At 42.7% G+C, this 17,553-nt stretch overlaps 1 protein-coding gene across 7 annotated transcripts in view; it reads left to right on the plus strand.

Annotated features, from left to right (window-relative positions):
* ITSN2 (intersectin 2) overlaps nt 1-17,553 on the plus strand; it is a 140,348-nt gene that overhangs the window by 22,077 nt on the left and 100,718 nt on the right. For all 7 annotated transcript variants that reach the window (XM_075923397.1, XM_075923400.1, XM_075923401.1 and 4 more), the window contains 3 exons: nt 3,838-3,901; nt 12,039-12,131; nt 14,451-14,514. In XM_075923397.1, the coding sequence (XP_075779512.1) occupies nt 3,871-3,901; nt 12,039-12,131; nt 14,451-14,514 (188 nt within the window). In that variant the 5' untranslated portion in view covers nt 3,838-3,870. Of the gene's footprint in view, nt 1-3,837; nt 3,902-12,038; nt 12,132-14,450; nt 14,515-17,553 lie in introns of those variants that run through there.

Genomic DNA, 17,553 nt, shown 5'->3' on the forward strand with positions numbered 1-17,553 from the left:
TGGCATATTTTATTACAGATCCATCTGTGATATTCTGTAAAGTGTTCTTTGGAAATTTCCAAGTTTTGTTATAATTTAACAGTTATCTAGAGTAATTTTTAATTGAGAAAATCCTGTGTATTTTTAGTGTATTTCACTGGAATTCACCATCAACTGAGAAGAAGAGGAACTGCTGTATTGTGAAGGATTCTAGGATGTAGTTAATGGTGACAGATGGATTACCAGACTCAGAATTTGTGAAAGATCCACTTTGATTTCTGGAGTAATATCCACATTTTAGGGAAACTGCCTGCATATAGTGGGAGGTTTTTTGGGGGGGTTTTTGGATGGCAAGCACATTCTTTGTATCTGAGGAATTTGGCTCTGTGAGTGGTCTCTTTGGAAATGTGGGGGTGGTAGAACTATTTGGGCTGCAGTGAATTATCCCTGTCCCCTTCAGATTCCTGAGGAACACTGGGGCCTCAGCAATAATTCAGGCAAATAAATAAAATGAAGAACAAACGTTAATAGAGACCAAAGATAAATGTGTATTGCGCTTAGAAGCATTTATGTCAGACAACCCCTTGGCAGCCTGGCTGTAATGGAGCTATTATACACAAGAAGTAAGGATGTAAGAACTAGCTCGACTAGTCACCATCCCTCCACAACTCTCCGTCCCACTCCCTCTTTTCTCCACCTCCTGACAATGCCACTTGTAGCAGTAGGGCTTGCTGTGCCACTTTGCTGAAGCTCACAACTGCACCACCTAGAGAAGGGGTAGGCAAAAGGGCTTCCACGGGCTGAATCCAGCCCACCAAGCAGGTTTATCTAGCCCACAGACATCCTGCTATTCCCCCCGCCCCAGGCCAATCAGGGCCTGGGGACAGGGGAGTGCACAAAGTCTCCTGCCTTGCCAGGGGCACACGACACTTAGAGTCAACCCTGTAAGCATGGTGCCCCTTTGCAGAGCCGGAGCAGGGATCAAGAGACTTCCCATGCTCTTGCTTGCCCCCAGACTTTGATTGACCTATGGGCCAGGAAGCATGCAAAGTCTCCTCATGCAGGCACCTAGAGGGATTCGCCAGCCGTTCAGAACAGCTGGCAGTTCTCCTGAGGCGGGGGACAACAAAGACTTCATCACTCCTTCACCCCAGGCCAGTCAGGGCCTGTGGGTGGGGAAGTACGGAAGTGTCCTGGCCCAACCCCCTCTGGGACAGCCTGGGGCCATTTAAAAAATTCTGAAGCACCCCCACTCCTCACCCCTGGCATTGTGGTGAGCTCAGGCTATGGGATAAGAGGAACAGAAGGGGAGGAGTCAGGGACTAGCCATCCTGGGCAGGAGCTTGGGGGCCAGATAGAAGGGTCTTGCAGACTGGATATGAACCTCGGGTTTTAGTTTGCCCCCTTCTGATAAAGACTGATCCTTCTGCCCTTGCAGATCCCTATTGTATTTTACCCCATTAATTCCAGGTGGGCTCTTCACACACTCATTCCATTGCAGCCTATCTCACCTTACAGTTCTTTTCTAGAGTTCTTAAAAGTGTAGCTTGTTTTATAGAACTTCATGTTCTGTAGGTGCTTAAGAACACTGCAAATGTTCAGCTGGAAAATTATAAACAGGGAGCAAGTGTCCTTTGTTATTTCATTTTTAGGACAAAGAGACATTGGAGGCAAACTAAAAATATACAAATTCATTTTATTTTTTTTATCCTCTTGGAAAAGTTTTCACTTTTCTTTTGTCTTCTGGTGGTTTTTCTTCACCTGATCCCTGCTAGCACACTTTGTGTTAAAAACAGAATATAAAGTATCTTGTGATACTACTATTAAAAGGGTTATATAACAACTAGTTGTACTGTGCAGTTCTTTACTCACTGGGCAGTTATATAAGCAGTATATAATGGATTAACTTTAGATTGAAGCATTGGTTTTCACTCATTTAGGGATGGATGATCTATAATAGTATAAATATGGCTATGCAGTGCACAAACCAACCAATGAGGGTAAATTCTTTATCTAAATTCATTATGTAGCTTATATTGTAAATATTGTATAAGAATATACTTGTAGAGTACTGGTACAGAATGATTCCTAACATTTTCTATTTAGTGTATAAGTGTAGTGTAAATGCTCTACACTCTGCAAGGAAATTGTTTGAATGCTTCTGGTTTCTTGTAATCAATAAAAGAGTCAACCATGCTAAAGTAAGCAATGCTATTGAGAAAAAAATGTTTCTGTACCTTTCATATTTTTTAAAATGTATTTAAACAGGTATTTTTTATCACTGAAGGGGGGAGCGCGCATAATCGTTATCAGAAATGTGATACAGAAATTAGAATGTTAAAAGCATTAGAACCCTGGGGTGATGAGTAACTATACTGCAGGACTCTGCTATTCTTGGCTGGTGTTGTTTCATGAGTTTCCCTTCTGCCCCCCTGCAACCACTCCATTCTCAAATTTGTGATTGTATTATTTCATATTAAAAAAGCCACTTTGTTATGAAGAATTTCACATCATATGTACAACTGCTACAAAATATTTCCAGGTTTAGATTTTTTCTGGCTCTTTAGTGAATGGTAGTTTCTGCCTTTAAAATTATATTGTGGGGTGTTATGATCTATGTCATTTTCCATATCAAAATGAATTGTATCTGAAGCAATGCCCTGTGTATGTTGTCTTAATCCTTTGAATGTTACCGATCTATAAAATAGAGACAATGCTTTCATTTGCAGAATGTTTTGAGTATTAGTTACTGTTTTGAAAATATAAAGATAAAAACATAATAAATAAAATGTTAAATACTCTTGCAATCTGAGACACAGCATTTTAACATTTCTTATTCTGAAAGTATGCTATAGTAAGAACCCCTCTGATACCACTTTTTGTTCTTGATACCATAACAAAAATAATTGATGTTATAATAATATGTAGTTTCATATGCTGGACAATAGACTGCTGCATGGTTTGATTAGAAAGGGGTAGGGAACATTTTTTGGGTCATGGGCCGCTGACCCATAGAAAAACCAACCAGGGGCTGCACACAAGTGAGAAGCAAAAAAACAATAACAAACCCTCACTGATGTGCCTCCCCCCAACTAAGTAGAAGAAAGACATTCCCCATATTTCCCTCACACACCAGAGTCTAGGGGGGCTCAAGCTAGTAGATTTTGTGTGCTCCAGCCCCATGAAGGTCTGGGGAGGAGGAGCTGGAGTGCCAGTGCAGGCTCCCCAATGCTGGGGGGAGGGGAAGCCCTAAGCCTTGTAGGCCAGATCCAGGCAAACTGGAGGCCACATTCAATCCCCGGGCATTAGGTTTCCCATCCCTGGTGAGAGCTAGTTATTTTACAGACTACAGTATGCAAGGTCATTTCCAATAATTATGCTTTTGTAAGTTCTGTGGAAAGTTATTTATCCAGTATTTGAACTATTGAATTTCATTATTATTCTTTTTAACAGCAGTATTATTTTCAAGTATGACAACTATCATTTTAATTTTGATAAATATTAATGTAAATCATAGAAGTTCAAGTTGCAAAAAATCTTTTAGGTTGTTTCTCCTTCCAGTAAAGGATTATTCTGAACAGTATATGTTTCAGTGTAGTGGTGGTAATTTGTGTGTTTTATGCAGTACGATGAATACCATTTATCTTTTAAAATGTGCTTCTAGGTTCCAGACTGCAATGCATAACAAACAAAAAAAATCACCCATCTACAGAAATCTCACACCTACTTCGAAATGTAAATTCAGTTTGTTCTGTATCAGGAACCAAGAAGGACACACATTCCCTCTGCTCAGCAGGAGTACTAAGCTGCATTCTGCCCTTGTTGCATTATTAATGAGACAATGTTTTTATGTTGTAGATGGCTGAAAGCTAGCAAGGCGTATTCGGGACCATGATGGCTCAGTTTCCCGCAGCCATGAATGGTAAGTAGTTTGATCTTGGTTAAATAATGTGTTGGGGTTGGAGAGTGGTTTTTTTTGTCTTTATATTAAATCTCAGCATTATTAGTAATTAACTGATTGTAACATACATCAATATTTTGGTCAACTTGCTGTAGTACATCTATTGTTGCTTACAGCATTTGATTTATAGTCTATATACTCTAGGAATTCAGCACGTTTCTACTGCATTATAATTAAGAGTTAGATATTCCTGAAGCATCTAGTTACTTAGGTGACTTAAGGGGTAATTACCCACCAATATGTGACTGTATTTTGAATACTGAATAATTTCAGATGAGGAATAAACTAACTAGCCATTAATTAAGATAATAAGTATTTGAGTTTATATAATATGACATAAGATTTTGACATGTTTTAATTTAGATGTGGTAAATATTTGGTTTAAACTAAAATATTTCAATTAATTGATTGTTCATAATCAGTGCAGAATGTACTTAAAATATTCAGATAAGCCCAAATATTTTCCCTCTTGATTTTATAGTCTGTTATCGTGCCAGATAATGCAGAAGCTCATGGGTTTTTTTAAGTTTCTTTAAAGAAACTTTAAAAGATGATATGCAACTTCTGACTATGTGATCGTTAACTAGATCTTTCTGTTTCTATGCTGTATTACTTGGTAACTAACTTCATTGCTATAATTAAAGTAACCCAAAAATGAAAAAAAAATGGTTGGAGGCTAGGAATGGAATAGTGTAATCGAATAAACAATTAACCAAAAAGCGGGAGCTTATCAGTTAACGTTATCGGCTACATGCATTCCTCCCCCTCCTCCCTGTGGCTCTGCAAATATATATATTTTTTTAACAGACTGGCCAACAGGCTAGCTCAATCCTGGGCTTCCTGCTGCAGCTCTGCATTATTAGTGGACTGGAGAGGCAGTGTGCAGGCAGGCTGGCTCAGTCCCGGCTCATGCTGGGTCCCCAGTCCTATAATAATGCAGAGCTGCAGCAGGGATTTATGCTGGGACCTGGCGTGATGCAGGACTGAGCCAGCCTGCCTGTATGCGGGCTTCCCAGTCTACTAATAATACAGAGCTGCAGCGGGGTGAGTGCTGGGACCCAGCCCGAGCCAGGAGTGAGTGCTTTCACTGCTAACCCTTATCGATTTATCGTGTAGTCAAAATTTTTGTTGAGTACATGATTAACAAATTACTTAACATCCCTATTAGAGACAAGACATACTGTCTGCCAAGTGGGTGGAAATCTGACCGTCGGGTACAAGTGTTCAGTTTGTTGTTTGAGGAGATAAATAAAGACTCGGGGTATGTCAAGAATGCAAGCTTCTTTTGAAAGAGAGCATCCACACCTCAAAACTGGATCAAAAAATCGAAAGAAAGCCCTGATTGCTATTCACAGAATGGCCACCAGGGCACCTGTGCTTTTTTCGATTGGCTCGTCTTTTGAAAAACGTTCCTGTTATGCGTCCACACACGCCTTTTTTTGAAAAAGCTCTTTCGAAAAAGGCGTTCTTCCTTGTAACTTGAGGATTACCAATGTCGAAAATACCCCTGCATTCTTTCAATTTAGTTTTGTAAGAATGCGATTGCAGTGTGGATGTAGTTGACGTTTTTTTTTAAAAAGGGCAGTTTTTTCGAAAAAACAATGTAGTCTAGACATACACTAAGAGTTTTTGGTAGCGAATTTAGAAGTTCACAACTATCAAGATGAAGTAGGGTAATTAGGATATGGTGTTTTACATGGAAAATATTTTGAGTCTTAACTAGAGGACAAAAATTTAGTTATACAAACATTATAAATATTTTCAATAAAATGTTTAAAACCATTAGTATAGCACTAGCTGGCGTTATCCCGTATTGCTTGGTCCCGCTCCCTGACGGTCAATTCGCTCCCTCCCCCTCTCCCTCTCTCCTCCTCCCCCCGCCCCACCAGCCCTGCTTCCGGCTGGCCGCTTCCCTCCTCCCCCCCCCCCCCCGATCTCTCCTGGCCAGCCCCGCTGCCCCCTCCCCTTCCCCCCGACCAGCTCTGCTTCCCGCCGGCCGCCCTTCTCTGGCCAGCCCCGCTTCCCTCTACAACCTCCCCACCCCCCCGCGACCAGCTCTGCTTCCTGCCGGCTGCCTCTCTCCTGATATCCCCCAGCCAACCCTGCTGCCCCTGCACTCTCCCACCAGCTCTGCTTCTCAGGCCCTCTTCCCCCCTTCCCCCCCCAGCCAGCCTTGCTTCCCTCCCGGCCAGTTCCTCCCCTCCACCCCGATCATCAAGTGTGTCTGTTTTGGTTTTTTTTTGTTTTGGTTTTTTAAGACTACCTGATAATCGTAGCCGCAGGGGGCAGGGCAGGTGCCCGAGCCATTGTGTGCGTGGGCATGGGGAAAGTCCCGGATGGCGCTGGGGGCTGCAGGCAGCGAGCACGTGGGGGTGGGCGGGACTGCAGCGCAGCGGGTTATTTTTTTATCTTTACGGGTTGAGATTGGGCCTGATTGGGTCCAAAAGTACCTTAAAACCTTCTCTTGGAGGAAAGGTTATCCCATGCAAAATTTCGTTGCGATAGCTCTTATAGTGTCCAAGTTACTAGAGCACAAACTTACAAACATTCTACTTTATATAGTAGATTAAGCAATACATTGTTATACTGTACATGGCAATTATCGCTACATCAAAAATAGTGTTCCAGTTGTGGTTTAGAATTAATATAACAGTAGACGTTAGAACAAAAGAAATCCACGTCTTGTGAATTCTTAGGCAAAACAAGAGGGCTGCCAGATTGTCTTCACACTTCCTTGGAGAGATGGGACAGAGTCCTGGGTTAGTTTTCCTATTGTTGGACTTCTGTTGTTGTGGTTTTTTTGGGGGGGTGGTTTTTTGGTTTTTTTTTAATTTTGAATTTCTGGTTCTTTGGCAGTATTCCCCATCCCAGTTCTTATTGAAACCATTACCATGATTCAGAGCTAGTTTACCTCCAGTCAGTGTCTCCTTGCTATCCCAGTGGTGAATTTGTGCTTAAAGTTAATGCAGTCCTATGCTTTGTCTACTCACATCATGCTCCTCTCCTCCTTTTACTACACTTAGGCATTGGGAGAAGGCTACAGGGGGCAGGGAAGCAGCACAGAGTCTGTAGATGTCAAAAACTTGCTGGTTTGAGGAGCTGAACTGCTTCTCAGTCTATAGTGGAGCAAGATTTGGTCCTCCTTCTCTGTTCTCAAGGGAGGAACAATGGCAAGTAAACTTAAGGAGATTTCTCTTAAGAGTTTGCTGTCTGCTTTATGAAATCTGTGTTATTAGGTAAACCACTTCCTTGTGCAGCACATCTGAGTGTGTGTAGCTGTTTGTTCATACTGTTTAATCAGAATTAAGTTCAGTTGAAACAAGTTAGGTGGAGAGAAGTTTAAAGTCTTACTGAAATTTCATGGTAAACATTGAATAGCCTTTTCTGAAGAAACAGTTCTGTTTTTGTAGTCTGTATTCATATTATTTGTCATTTGGAGAAATGGGTTGTGCCCACGAAAGCTCATGATACTGTCTATATGTTTTTGGTTGGTCTCTAAGGTACTACAGGACCATTGTTGTTTTTTAAGTTTAATTATTAATGGTGTTTTCTTAAAAAAGCTGCTTCTACCATTTATTCAACTGAAGTAATTTGAATTATGCAGTTAATCCCAGTGCCAATAAAATCTCATACCGCATAAAAGTGGCTGCTAAATTAAAATAATTCAGAAGTTTTTATATTGTTACAAGTAGTCTTGGTAGAAATAGATTAGAGGGAGAAGTGCAGGTGAGCTGGTTAAAGATGTATGACATAAGTTACTGTAGTGGTTGTGATTTATATACCACAGGGATCACTTCGGAGTGGTGAGCGTCTGTTCTGGGGAAACAGTGTGGTCCAGGAGATAAGCTCTTGGACTGTGAGATGTAAACCAATATCACTGAAGTGACACGCACCATGAAGTGAAGTGTGTATGCTGATTGTACACATTAACTGTGAGAACCATGCACTCCTTATATATCCAATTAGTTGTCACACCCAAGAAATTCTAGGTATGCGAATGCAGTTAGCAAAACTACCCTATACTGGGAGACCATCATCTTTACGACAATCTTGCAGCCCACTGAAATGGAGGGCCATTCACGCAGCCCCCTTACTAGCCTAGATTGCCTATTGCTGGTGTAGGTTGATGGGAGAATTTTCCTGTTGATCCAGCTACTGCTCAAGTGAGTGCAGTACCTATACCAAGGGAAACACCCTCTCTCTCGGCATAAGTGATTACTTCATTGGAGTTCTAGAGGCATAGCTGTGCAGTAGTACCACTGTACTTGTTCTTTTGTAGACAAGCCCTTAAAAGCATTCAGAGTTTCTAGCACTAAGTCCTTTATGTCTCCTTGTCAAACTGCATAAGTCTTATGCAGATTGTCCAGGTGGATCTTGAATGTGTTCCAGGACTTTGAAATAGACAAGCTTCCTTTGCTTATCTATATGTTTCTTCCTTCCCACATCATCCCACCTCTTTAGTCTAAAGCCTCTAAGGAAGGAGTAAGATTGAGGATTTTGGATTCTTAGTCCAGGCTTCCTTTGTCTAACCTCAAGAATCCTTGCAAGTATCAAGAAGCTTTAATATTATGCAGCGGTGGTCTTCTCAGAAAGTACAAGTCTTTCTAGAAAAGAGCTGTTCAACACTTTTTTTTTTAAAGCTGTCAATGAAATTAAACAAGACAAATCTGTTTGACAAAAATAATAAGAAAGTTAAGGTAGTCTTGGTAGAAATAGATTAGAGGGAGAAGTGCAGGTGAGCTGGTTAAAGATTATTTTAATTTTGCTTAATATAAAACAGCATTGTTTACCTTTGAAGGATTCTGTGTGAAAGAATGTTTGTCTGAATGAGATACGGTGTGAAGGTCATCATTATAGCCAGATGGTCAAAAGAGAAGGGGGAGAATGTGGGGGAAGACAAACTGTAAAAGACAGACATTCCTTTCCCACAAATAAGCAAAATGGGGGCTTTTGTGGAGTAAATTGTAAAATTCAGCTTCTTTCCAGTTTTGATTACTAGAAATATTATGTAACTCAACTTGAGGCCTTTGAATAGGAGGGGCTTTGTAGAATTGCCATTATCAATTTCATATGGGCTAGTGTGCCATTTTTCATGCATAATATTTTTAAAGAATTAGAACAAAACCAGTGCTTCATACATCTTAAAACAGCTTGGATTTCTAAAACCTTATAATTGAATTTTGATAACATATTTGCCTTTCATGAGCTATCTGCTTAAACGAAGCACGTGAGATCTTTTATAGGGGAAAAGGCAGTGCATCGCATTTATTGAGAATACAACAGTTGCATATGCTTTTCAATCACACACACATCAAAACATTATACATACACAGTCTTGCCAGATATCATAGTTACCAGTCCGGAGTCTGTGTCAATCCAGTGGCCAGCTAGATCGAACACATGGTGGGAGCAGGGCTTTTGTCAGTCGCGATCTGATGCTTCTCTGGTGATGGTGGCAGACGAACCCAAAGTTCCATAGCAAAGCATCCTGCTTTTATAATCCTTTTCTCTGTGTAAAATCAATGGATTCCACTCTGTCAGCCTGTGACCGGAATGTTATCTTGTTGATGTCAGCTGTTCCCAAACATCTCTTGAAGGCTTATCCTGTCCTGGATTGTTAATCAGTTGTTTTTAGGGGTGCCCGCCCTTCACCTTTAGAGCTGTCAATTCTGCCAGTATGATCCATTCTTGACCATGGGTATGCACTGACGATTTCTCAGCTCTTCGCAGTCTGTCTTTTACAGTTTGTCTTCCCCCACATTCTCCCCCTTCTCTTTTGACCATCTGGCTATAATGACGACCTTCACACCGTATCTCATTCAGACAAACATTCTTTCACACAGAATCCTTCAAAGGTAAACAATGCTGTTTTATATTAAGCAAAATTAAAATCAAAACAATTCACATTGAAGGCCCGGGCCTTCAATATTTTTAATCTCATTAACAATATACACAATATGAGATCCTGTCTCTTTACTTATTAAAACTTTAGAGCAAGGAACTATAGAAGATAGGGTATGTCTACACTACCAAGCTAGTTCGAACTAGGGTGGTTAATGTAGACAACCGGAGTTGCAAATGAAGCCCGGGATTTGAATTTCCCGGGCTTCATTTGCATATTGCCGGGCGCCACCATTTTTAAATGTCCGCTAGTTCGGACTCCGTGACCGCGGCTACACGCGGCACGAACTAAGTAGTTCGGATTAGGTTTCCTATTCTGAACTACCGTTATTCCTCGTGGAACGAGGTGTACCGGTAGTTCGGAATAAGAAGCCTAATCCGAACTACCTAGTTCGTGTCGCGTGTAGCTGCGGGCACGGAGTCCGAACTAGCGGACATTTAAAAATGGCGGCGCCCGGCAATATGCAAATGAAGCCCGGGAAATTCAATTCCCGGACTTCATTTGCAACTCCGGTTGCCTACATTAACCACCCTAGTTTGAACTAGGGTGGTAGTGTAGACATACCCATATATACTTAACTAAAAATTTGACTTACTACAATATTAAATATGATTGTATATATTACCTTACATTACTAAACCTAAGATAAGAAATATAAAAAGAATAAAACTTTCAATCCTAACAAATAGTTAAAATTTTGTGTGAATGGAAGAGAATTTATGAAAAATCCAGATATTAATCAGAGTGGTGTGACTGTTCAAGGTGTGATATGTTATAACCTGCCAGTATTAGAAGTGCTTTCATAGACCAGAACTTATTCTTTGTGAATTAGTAAATGGTTCAAACTAGGGATGTTTGTGTATAGTTGTGTAAACAATTAACTGATAAGCCTGGGTTTATTGGTTAATCCTAACGACTACACGTGCTTCCCCCCCACCCCTTGCTGCCTTTATATCAGAGGCAGCAGGGAGAGGGGAGAGTCGGTGTCAGTAGGGAGTTGACTTTTGAGATGGCTCCCACAAGCACCAGATCCTGTGGAGTTGCATGCCTCTCCAACCCCGTGCTGCTGCCTCTGATAGAGGGGCAGCAGGCGGAGAGGGTGAGGGGGACAAGGGTGCCGGTACACATGGGAAGCCGCTCTCCCCACCCCCACACTGCTGCCTCTCTTAAAAGCTGGCTCCCCGTGAGCACCAGCTTTGTAGAGCCTCCTACCCTTTCTTCCCGCCGCCTCTATATCAGAGGCAGCAGCGTGGGGCAGCAGGCAGCATTTTTTTGTAATAAACTTTGGTTATGTGTTTGACTTTTTCCTTGGGAATTTTGGCTAAGTTTAGTTTTGTTGAATGAAAATTGAGAGCTGGTGTTAAAATTCCCCCAAATGAAAGTTTGTCTCACAGTTGGCCATGTTTTAAAAATAAAATTTAATTTTAATATTTTCATACTATGTAGTAATATCTAACCATTGTTTATCCCTCCCATATGCATATCTCTTCCTCTTTTGGTGTAATTAGGTACTTTGAAAATCCACCCCTTGGTTTTGATCTGCATAGCACAACAAAAAGAACAGATGTTATAATTATGGCAAATGTATAGACTAACAGAAGAGGTGTAATTGTCAGTTTAGGATGGTGGTGTTTTATATATTTTTTTTCAAGGCTATATGAAACTGTATGCTGTCAGGAATAAAAGGTTTCACAGAAGTGATTTTTGTTTTTTGTTTTGTTTTAAAGCAACAATTTTGATTTTACAGCGTTAGGGAGAAGTAGTACAAGTCCTGCAGTTGACTGTCCTGCGCATTAACCTTTGAAGGCTTTCCTGCCTGAGAGCCTTTAAACAACATTATTTGTTTACCAGTGTACCAAGGAAATATTTGGTTCACACAAAGTAGTATGAACAACATGTTTCCTGGCTAAATTATGAACAATCAGCAGTGGAAGGAAGCTGCTGTGCACCAGCTTTAAAAAAACATCACAGATTGTTTCAAAGCAGAGTATAATACAAGCCAGATGGTGAACTGATTCACCTAAGACTTATACGTTTGGGAAGAAAGTTTCAGTGTTTCAGCAGCATTCTTACCAAAGAGAACAGCATGTGTCATTGAAGCTCTTGAGCTAATTTTATCTCATAAAAACAAGGTTTAATTTCCCATTTGACAGATTTTTTTTATTTTTGAAATAATATTTCCGATATATTTTTTAGGAGGACCAAACATGTGGGCTATCACTTCTGAAGAGCGAGCAAAGCATGACAAGCAGTTTGATAGCCTTAAACCCATAGGAGGATATATTACAGGTTAGTACGTGTTATACATTCATTTGTATGCGCACTAAAGTACCTATGTAAAAAAGACTGAAAATGTGCATTCTTGTTCAGCCATGCTGTATGACTGATAACCATGCTGCCTGATCCTAAATCACAGGTTTTTATTATAAAATCTTTCAGTCATAAGCTTGAAAAAAATGTTTTGGCTGAAATCTGACACAGGTCTCTGCAAAGGGGACATGCTTATTAACCTCTCTACTAAGGTAGCCTTTTGCTGTCAACCCATTCAGTTTCATAAGCTAAGTAGAGTCCAGCCAGCTCAGGGCATGGATAGAAGGATGTCAAGAAAAATGTATTGAAGTTTCTGCAGCTTATGACATTGCTACTTCCTCAATCACCATCTTTCCCTTGAATGGTGTTGACGGGCACTGTGTTGCTGGAGTTTTAATTCTTTGATATGAAATATAAAATTAAGGCCCTGACAACTTGTGTTCATAAAGTAGTCTATGGAATTTATCACAACTGAATATTAACCTCTCTGTCTTCCCCAAATTCCAGTGTGAATAATTGCATTCTACCTTCCAGTACTACCTTCCTATACTCTCCATTGTACTGAACATTTCTTACCTTACAATGTAAAAATCTACTGTGTTCCATCCCAGAAAATGCTGGAATTAAATAGTGAATACAGGCAGTCCCCGACTTAAGTCGGATCCCTAGATACGAACAGGGGTGAGGCAACTCCCGCACATGCGCAGCAGCATTCCCGGGGCTCACTCACCTGGGTCCTAGGATCCTCCTCCTCCTCGGGCCGGCTCCGACTGGGGTCCCGCAGAGCTGCTGGGCAGAGGAAAAGTGCCTCCCCACGCCCGCTGCCCCCCCCCCCACCCCCCTGCCAGCAACAGGCTGCCCCCTCCCCTGAGCAACAGGCTGCCGAACAGACAAAAGCAGCCTCTCTGCCCCTCCTCCCCCTATACATGCCGGGCTCCCGGAGTGCAGCAGCGTCCCCGGGGCTCGCTCACCTGGGTCCTAGAATCCTCCTCCTCCTCCTCTTCGGCCGGCTCCAACTGGCCTCTGCCTGCAGCAGCTGGCCACAGGGACAGGGATCCCGCAGAGCTGCCGGGCAGAGGAAAAGTGCCTCCCCACGCCCGCTGCCCCCCCCCCCCACGGCCTCGCATCCTGCATGCCTCCCCCCTCCCCCCCTGCCAGCAACAGGCTGCCCCCTCCCCTGAGCAACAGGCTGCTGAACAGCAGACAAAAGCAGCCTCTCCGCCCCTCCTCCCCCTATACATGCTGGGCTCCCTGGGCAAACAAAGACTCCACCAAAACAAACAAAGTGCTGGCCTCATTGTGTTAGCAAAAAAAGGACCCTCCTCCTAGAACCCTGGGTGGTGTGTGGAAATAAAGCTATTAGCTCAAAGCATGGTGCAGAGCTGTTTGGTATTCGATGAGTTACTCCTTTAGTCCTGAGTTTGTCACAGGGACAGAAATAGATGTGAAATCTTCTGAACAGGGGAACAGACAGCAAAACAAACATTAGAGGGGAGTTAACCTTTCCCTATGCTATCCAAAACTAAAAAAAATGTTTGGCTAGAGTTTCCCCTACAATATGTACCAGTTCCGACTTACATACAAATTCAACTTAAGAACAAACCTACAGTCCCTATCTTGTACGTAACCCGGGGACTGCCTGTACTTTGGTGTTTGTAACATACTTTGAAATGAAGAATTATTTTTTCCTGAATAAACATGAATGCTAAATCTTGAAAACTGACTAATGTTCATACACAAAAACTTCTGAATTTCTATGCATGTATTCAGCAGTGTGCGCCATACTGATAGGTCTGAAACTTGATGTGGATTAACATGCAGATCATATCCCTTCCTGGAAATACTGAGTAATAAAAGTCTATCTGATGGAATTGTGTGTTATACACAGAACTGGGTTTATTTTTGAAGTTTTCTCCTGTAGATGGAACAGATTGAAATACAAAATATTTACTATTCTTCCCCTTGTTCCCACTGCCACCAACAATAAAAAAAGGAGTCAACAAGGCTGAGCCTGAGTACTCCATCCTTTACATTGTGCCATTATAAGCTCTTGGCTTTTGTTTGTGATACATAAAACAACTATTTATAGCTATTTAACCCATTTCTTGGTGCCAAGAGTACAAAGTACATTAGTATATGAAAATTGCCATTACGAAGAGCGTGTTACGCAGGTCTTACACTTTCAAAGGATCTCAGCACCCATCATGCTGAACTCTTTTGAAAGTTCTGGCTTTAATATCTGTGATTTTATTGTAATGTATTACTGTAAAGCTTGTTTTTCCCCCTCTTTTGTCACAGGTGATCAGGCACGTACCTTTTTCTTGCAGTCAGGTCTACCGTCATCAGTTTTAGCTGAAATATGGTAAGGTGCAGTCTCTCTCTCTCTCTCTCTCTCTCTCTCTCTCTCTCTCTCTCTCTCTCTCTCTCTCTCTCTGTGTTCTCTCTCTCTCTCTCTGTGTGTGTGTATAAATACACTGAATTGGATTGAAGGGTTGATGCTTGGCTCACATGTACTGATTTTGGTTTTTATGGTGCTAAAAAAAAGACCATTTTCCAACTACATTATATAAAGAGTCAAACAAGAATGGTGCCAGAGCTCATTTATTTAAATATATAATTGTCATTATATTTAACTCGCAATCTCTGTTAAAATAGTGGAAGACGTGAAACGGAAATGGAACTGAAAGTAAAAAGGAATGTGATTATATAAATTATAAATAACAAATAATGACATACAGCTTTGATCACATTTCTTATATAATGAGGGTTTAAGGAACTACAGTACGTGTACACTTTTACGTCCTGGTCCGGCTGTTTAAGACCCAGTATGACTCTGCTTGAGGGAATAGATCTGCTTGAGCAGATCTGGTCACAGAATTGTGGCCACTCTTGCCTCTTAATCAAACATTTGATCTTACAGAATACTACACACAAAATTAATGCAAAATGGTTGTCCACAAGCACTGTCACATGGATTAAAAACTGGCTTTACTATCACAAAAGATAATGATAAACAGCAGGATATCAAATTAGAGGAGCTATCTAGTGGAATGCCACAAAATTCATTGTTAGGCCTTACATAATACAGTAAACTTCCGATAATCCGGCACCTATAGGACCCAGGGGGTGCTGGATTATCAAATATGCCAGACTATCGGAAGGGGGGGGGGGGCTATGAGGGGATCTGGGGTGGGGTGGGGGGGAAGCCACCCCAGACCTCTCATAGCCCCCCCTTCCAATAGTCCGGCTCTGCCCCAGGTGTCCCTGATTCAGCCGCTGCTGGTCAGTTTCAGCAGCGGCTGAATTGGGGACACCTGCAGCAGAGCAGCTGGAGTGCTGCCTGGTTGGTCTGGTAGCGCCGACCTTGGGCATGGCGAGACCAGCCTGGCAGCACCCCATCTGCTCTTGGGGATGCCTGGGGCAGAGCAGCTGGGGTGCTACTGGGTTGAGCCCGCAGCGCCGCTCCTTGGTGCTACTGGACCAACCCGGCAGCACCCCAGCTGCTCTACCCCAGCTGCTCTGCCCCAGGTGTCCCCAAGTCAGCCGCTGCTGATACTGACCAGTGACTGACTCCAGGAAGCCTGAGTCAGAGCTGCTGGCCCGGACTTCCCGGAGTCAGCCGCTGGTCAGTTTCAGCAGCGGCTGTATCGGGGACAGCTAGGGTGCTGCCGGGTTGGTCCCGCAGCTCCGAGGGGCAGCGCTACGGGACCTACCCGGCGGCACTCCTGCTGCTCTGCCCCCGGCTTCCCCGATTCAGCCGCTGGTCAGTTTCAGCAGCAGCTGAATCGGGGAAGCTGGGAGCAGAGCAGCTCCGATGGTCCGGGTGCCCGGAGCACTTCTGGGTTCCTGATAGTGCCGGACCATCAGATGCCAGACCATCGGAGTTTTACTGTATTATAAATAATATGGAAAAAGAAAGAATAGGTTAATGATTTTGTGGTTGATACAAAATTAAATAGTATTTGAAAGACAAGTAGAGACAGAGGAATCAGAAGTTACTAGAGAGATTTAAATATGAATAAGAAATAATAAAATGAGATTCAGTTTGGTGGGGAGGGGGAAATGCATGTGAATAAATTGAAAGTGGAAAATAGCCCAAACACAGGGAAAAACCAACGAAGACAAAACCTAAAGTTCTCCTTTGTGTGTTGTCCTTGTGGATGCTCCTCTCAGGTGTCAGTGCGTCCTTGCGCTGGTGATCATATTTTTACCCTAACAGTGCCTTTCTGCGCCACGCATACACAAATTTGGCCTTTTGTGATTTTGTGTCCATTAGCTGTGTGCACAACACGAGTCCCCAGTTCCTTTTCTGCCATCCTCAGCAGAAGATGGAGTTCCTCAGCCATGCAACCTCCTCCTTAAAAGAAAGATTTTTGTGTGTGAAAAATTTCAGTTTTTAACTATGGTTAGTCACCCTTAGTCATTTTTTTCTTAGCTTAACCTGTTCCCGCAAAAAAAAAAACCTCAACCCACAACAAAGTCCCCCCCCGCTTTTCTTTTCTCTCTCTCTCCACCCCCAAATTGTTTAAAATGTTGGGCTCTCCCAGGTTCAAGAAATGCGACTCCTGCAGGGATCGCAGGCCCATTTCTGATGGGCATGCTTCCTACGTAAGATGTCTGGACGAAGGCCATGTTGCATAGAAATGCCAACACTGCCAGAGAAAATTGTGAGAGCCAGATAGGACAGGGAGATGAGGCTCAAGAAGATTCTGTGGGAGTAGTCCCTCCAGCCATCAGACCCTCAGAAACCATCACCCGTTGGAACCATCAACTCTGAGGAAGAGAGCCCATTTATCTCCGCCCCGGAATGCCCATAAGTCCAGGATGTCACCAGCATGGTTAATCCCTGTGGTACTGACAATATCCCATGCTGCCCATTTGCTGGTTTCAGCAGTGCCAGAGATAGATGGAAAGTGCAAGGCAGAACCATCTGAGAGAGTGGAATTGGAGACAAAAGTAAAAATGAGCTCCTCCGCACCAACCGGCATGAGCTCCCGCCTGGCACTGAAGACCAAGTCGGACATGCCTCCTCCCCCAGCACCAGTGGAGACGATGACATTGACTCAGGCCATTCCTTCGCAGCAGACTCTGGCACCTAAACTATCTTTGGCACTAGAGACTATGACAAGCAAGACCTATAAGAGGTCTAAATCTCAGCACCAAGCAGCACATGTGCTGGCAACTTCACTACTGGAACACACAAGCGAGTTGCCACTACGCTTTCCGATTCTTAGGGAGGATAGTCCACAGTGGCACTGAACTGTGGACATTTCCTTTTTGCCTACACCGTCCTCCCTTTGCACCAACCTTGGCACTGAAGATGGGAGTAGGTTCTCATCCTCACATTCCTCTCACTTATGTAGTGCTACCTTAGCATTCAGGCAGGAAAAAGACCAGCTAA

The sequence above is a fragment of the Pelodiscus sinensis genome, chromosome 3 (genome assembly GCF_049634645.1).
Source record: "Pelodiscus sinensis isolate JC-2024 chromosome 3, ASM4963464v1, whole genome shotgun sequence".
In the NCBI taxonomy this organism is placed as follows: domain Eukaryota; kingdom Metazoa; phylum Chordata; order Testudines; family Trionychidae; genus Pelodiscus; species Pelodiscus sinensis.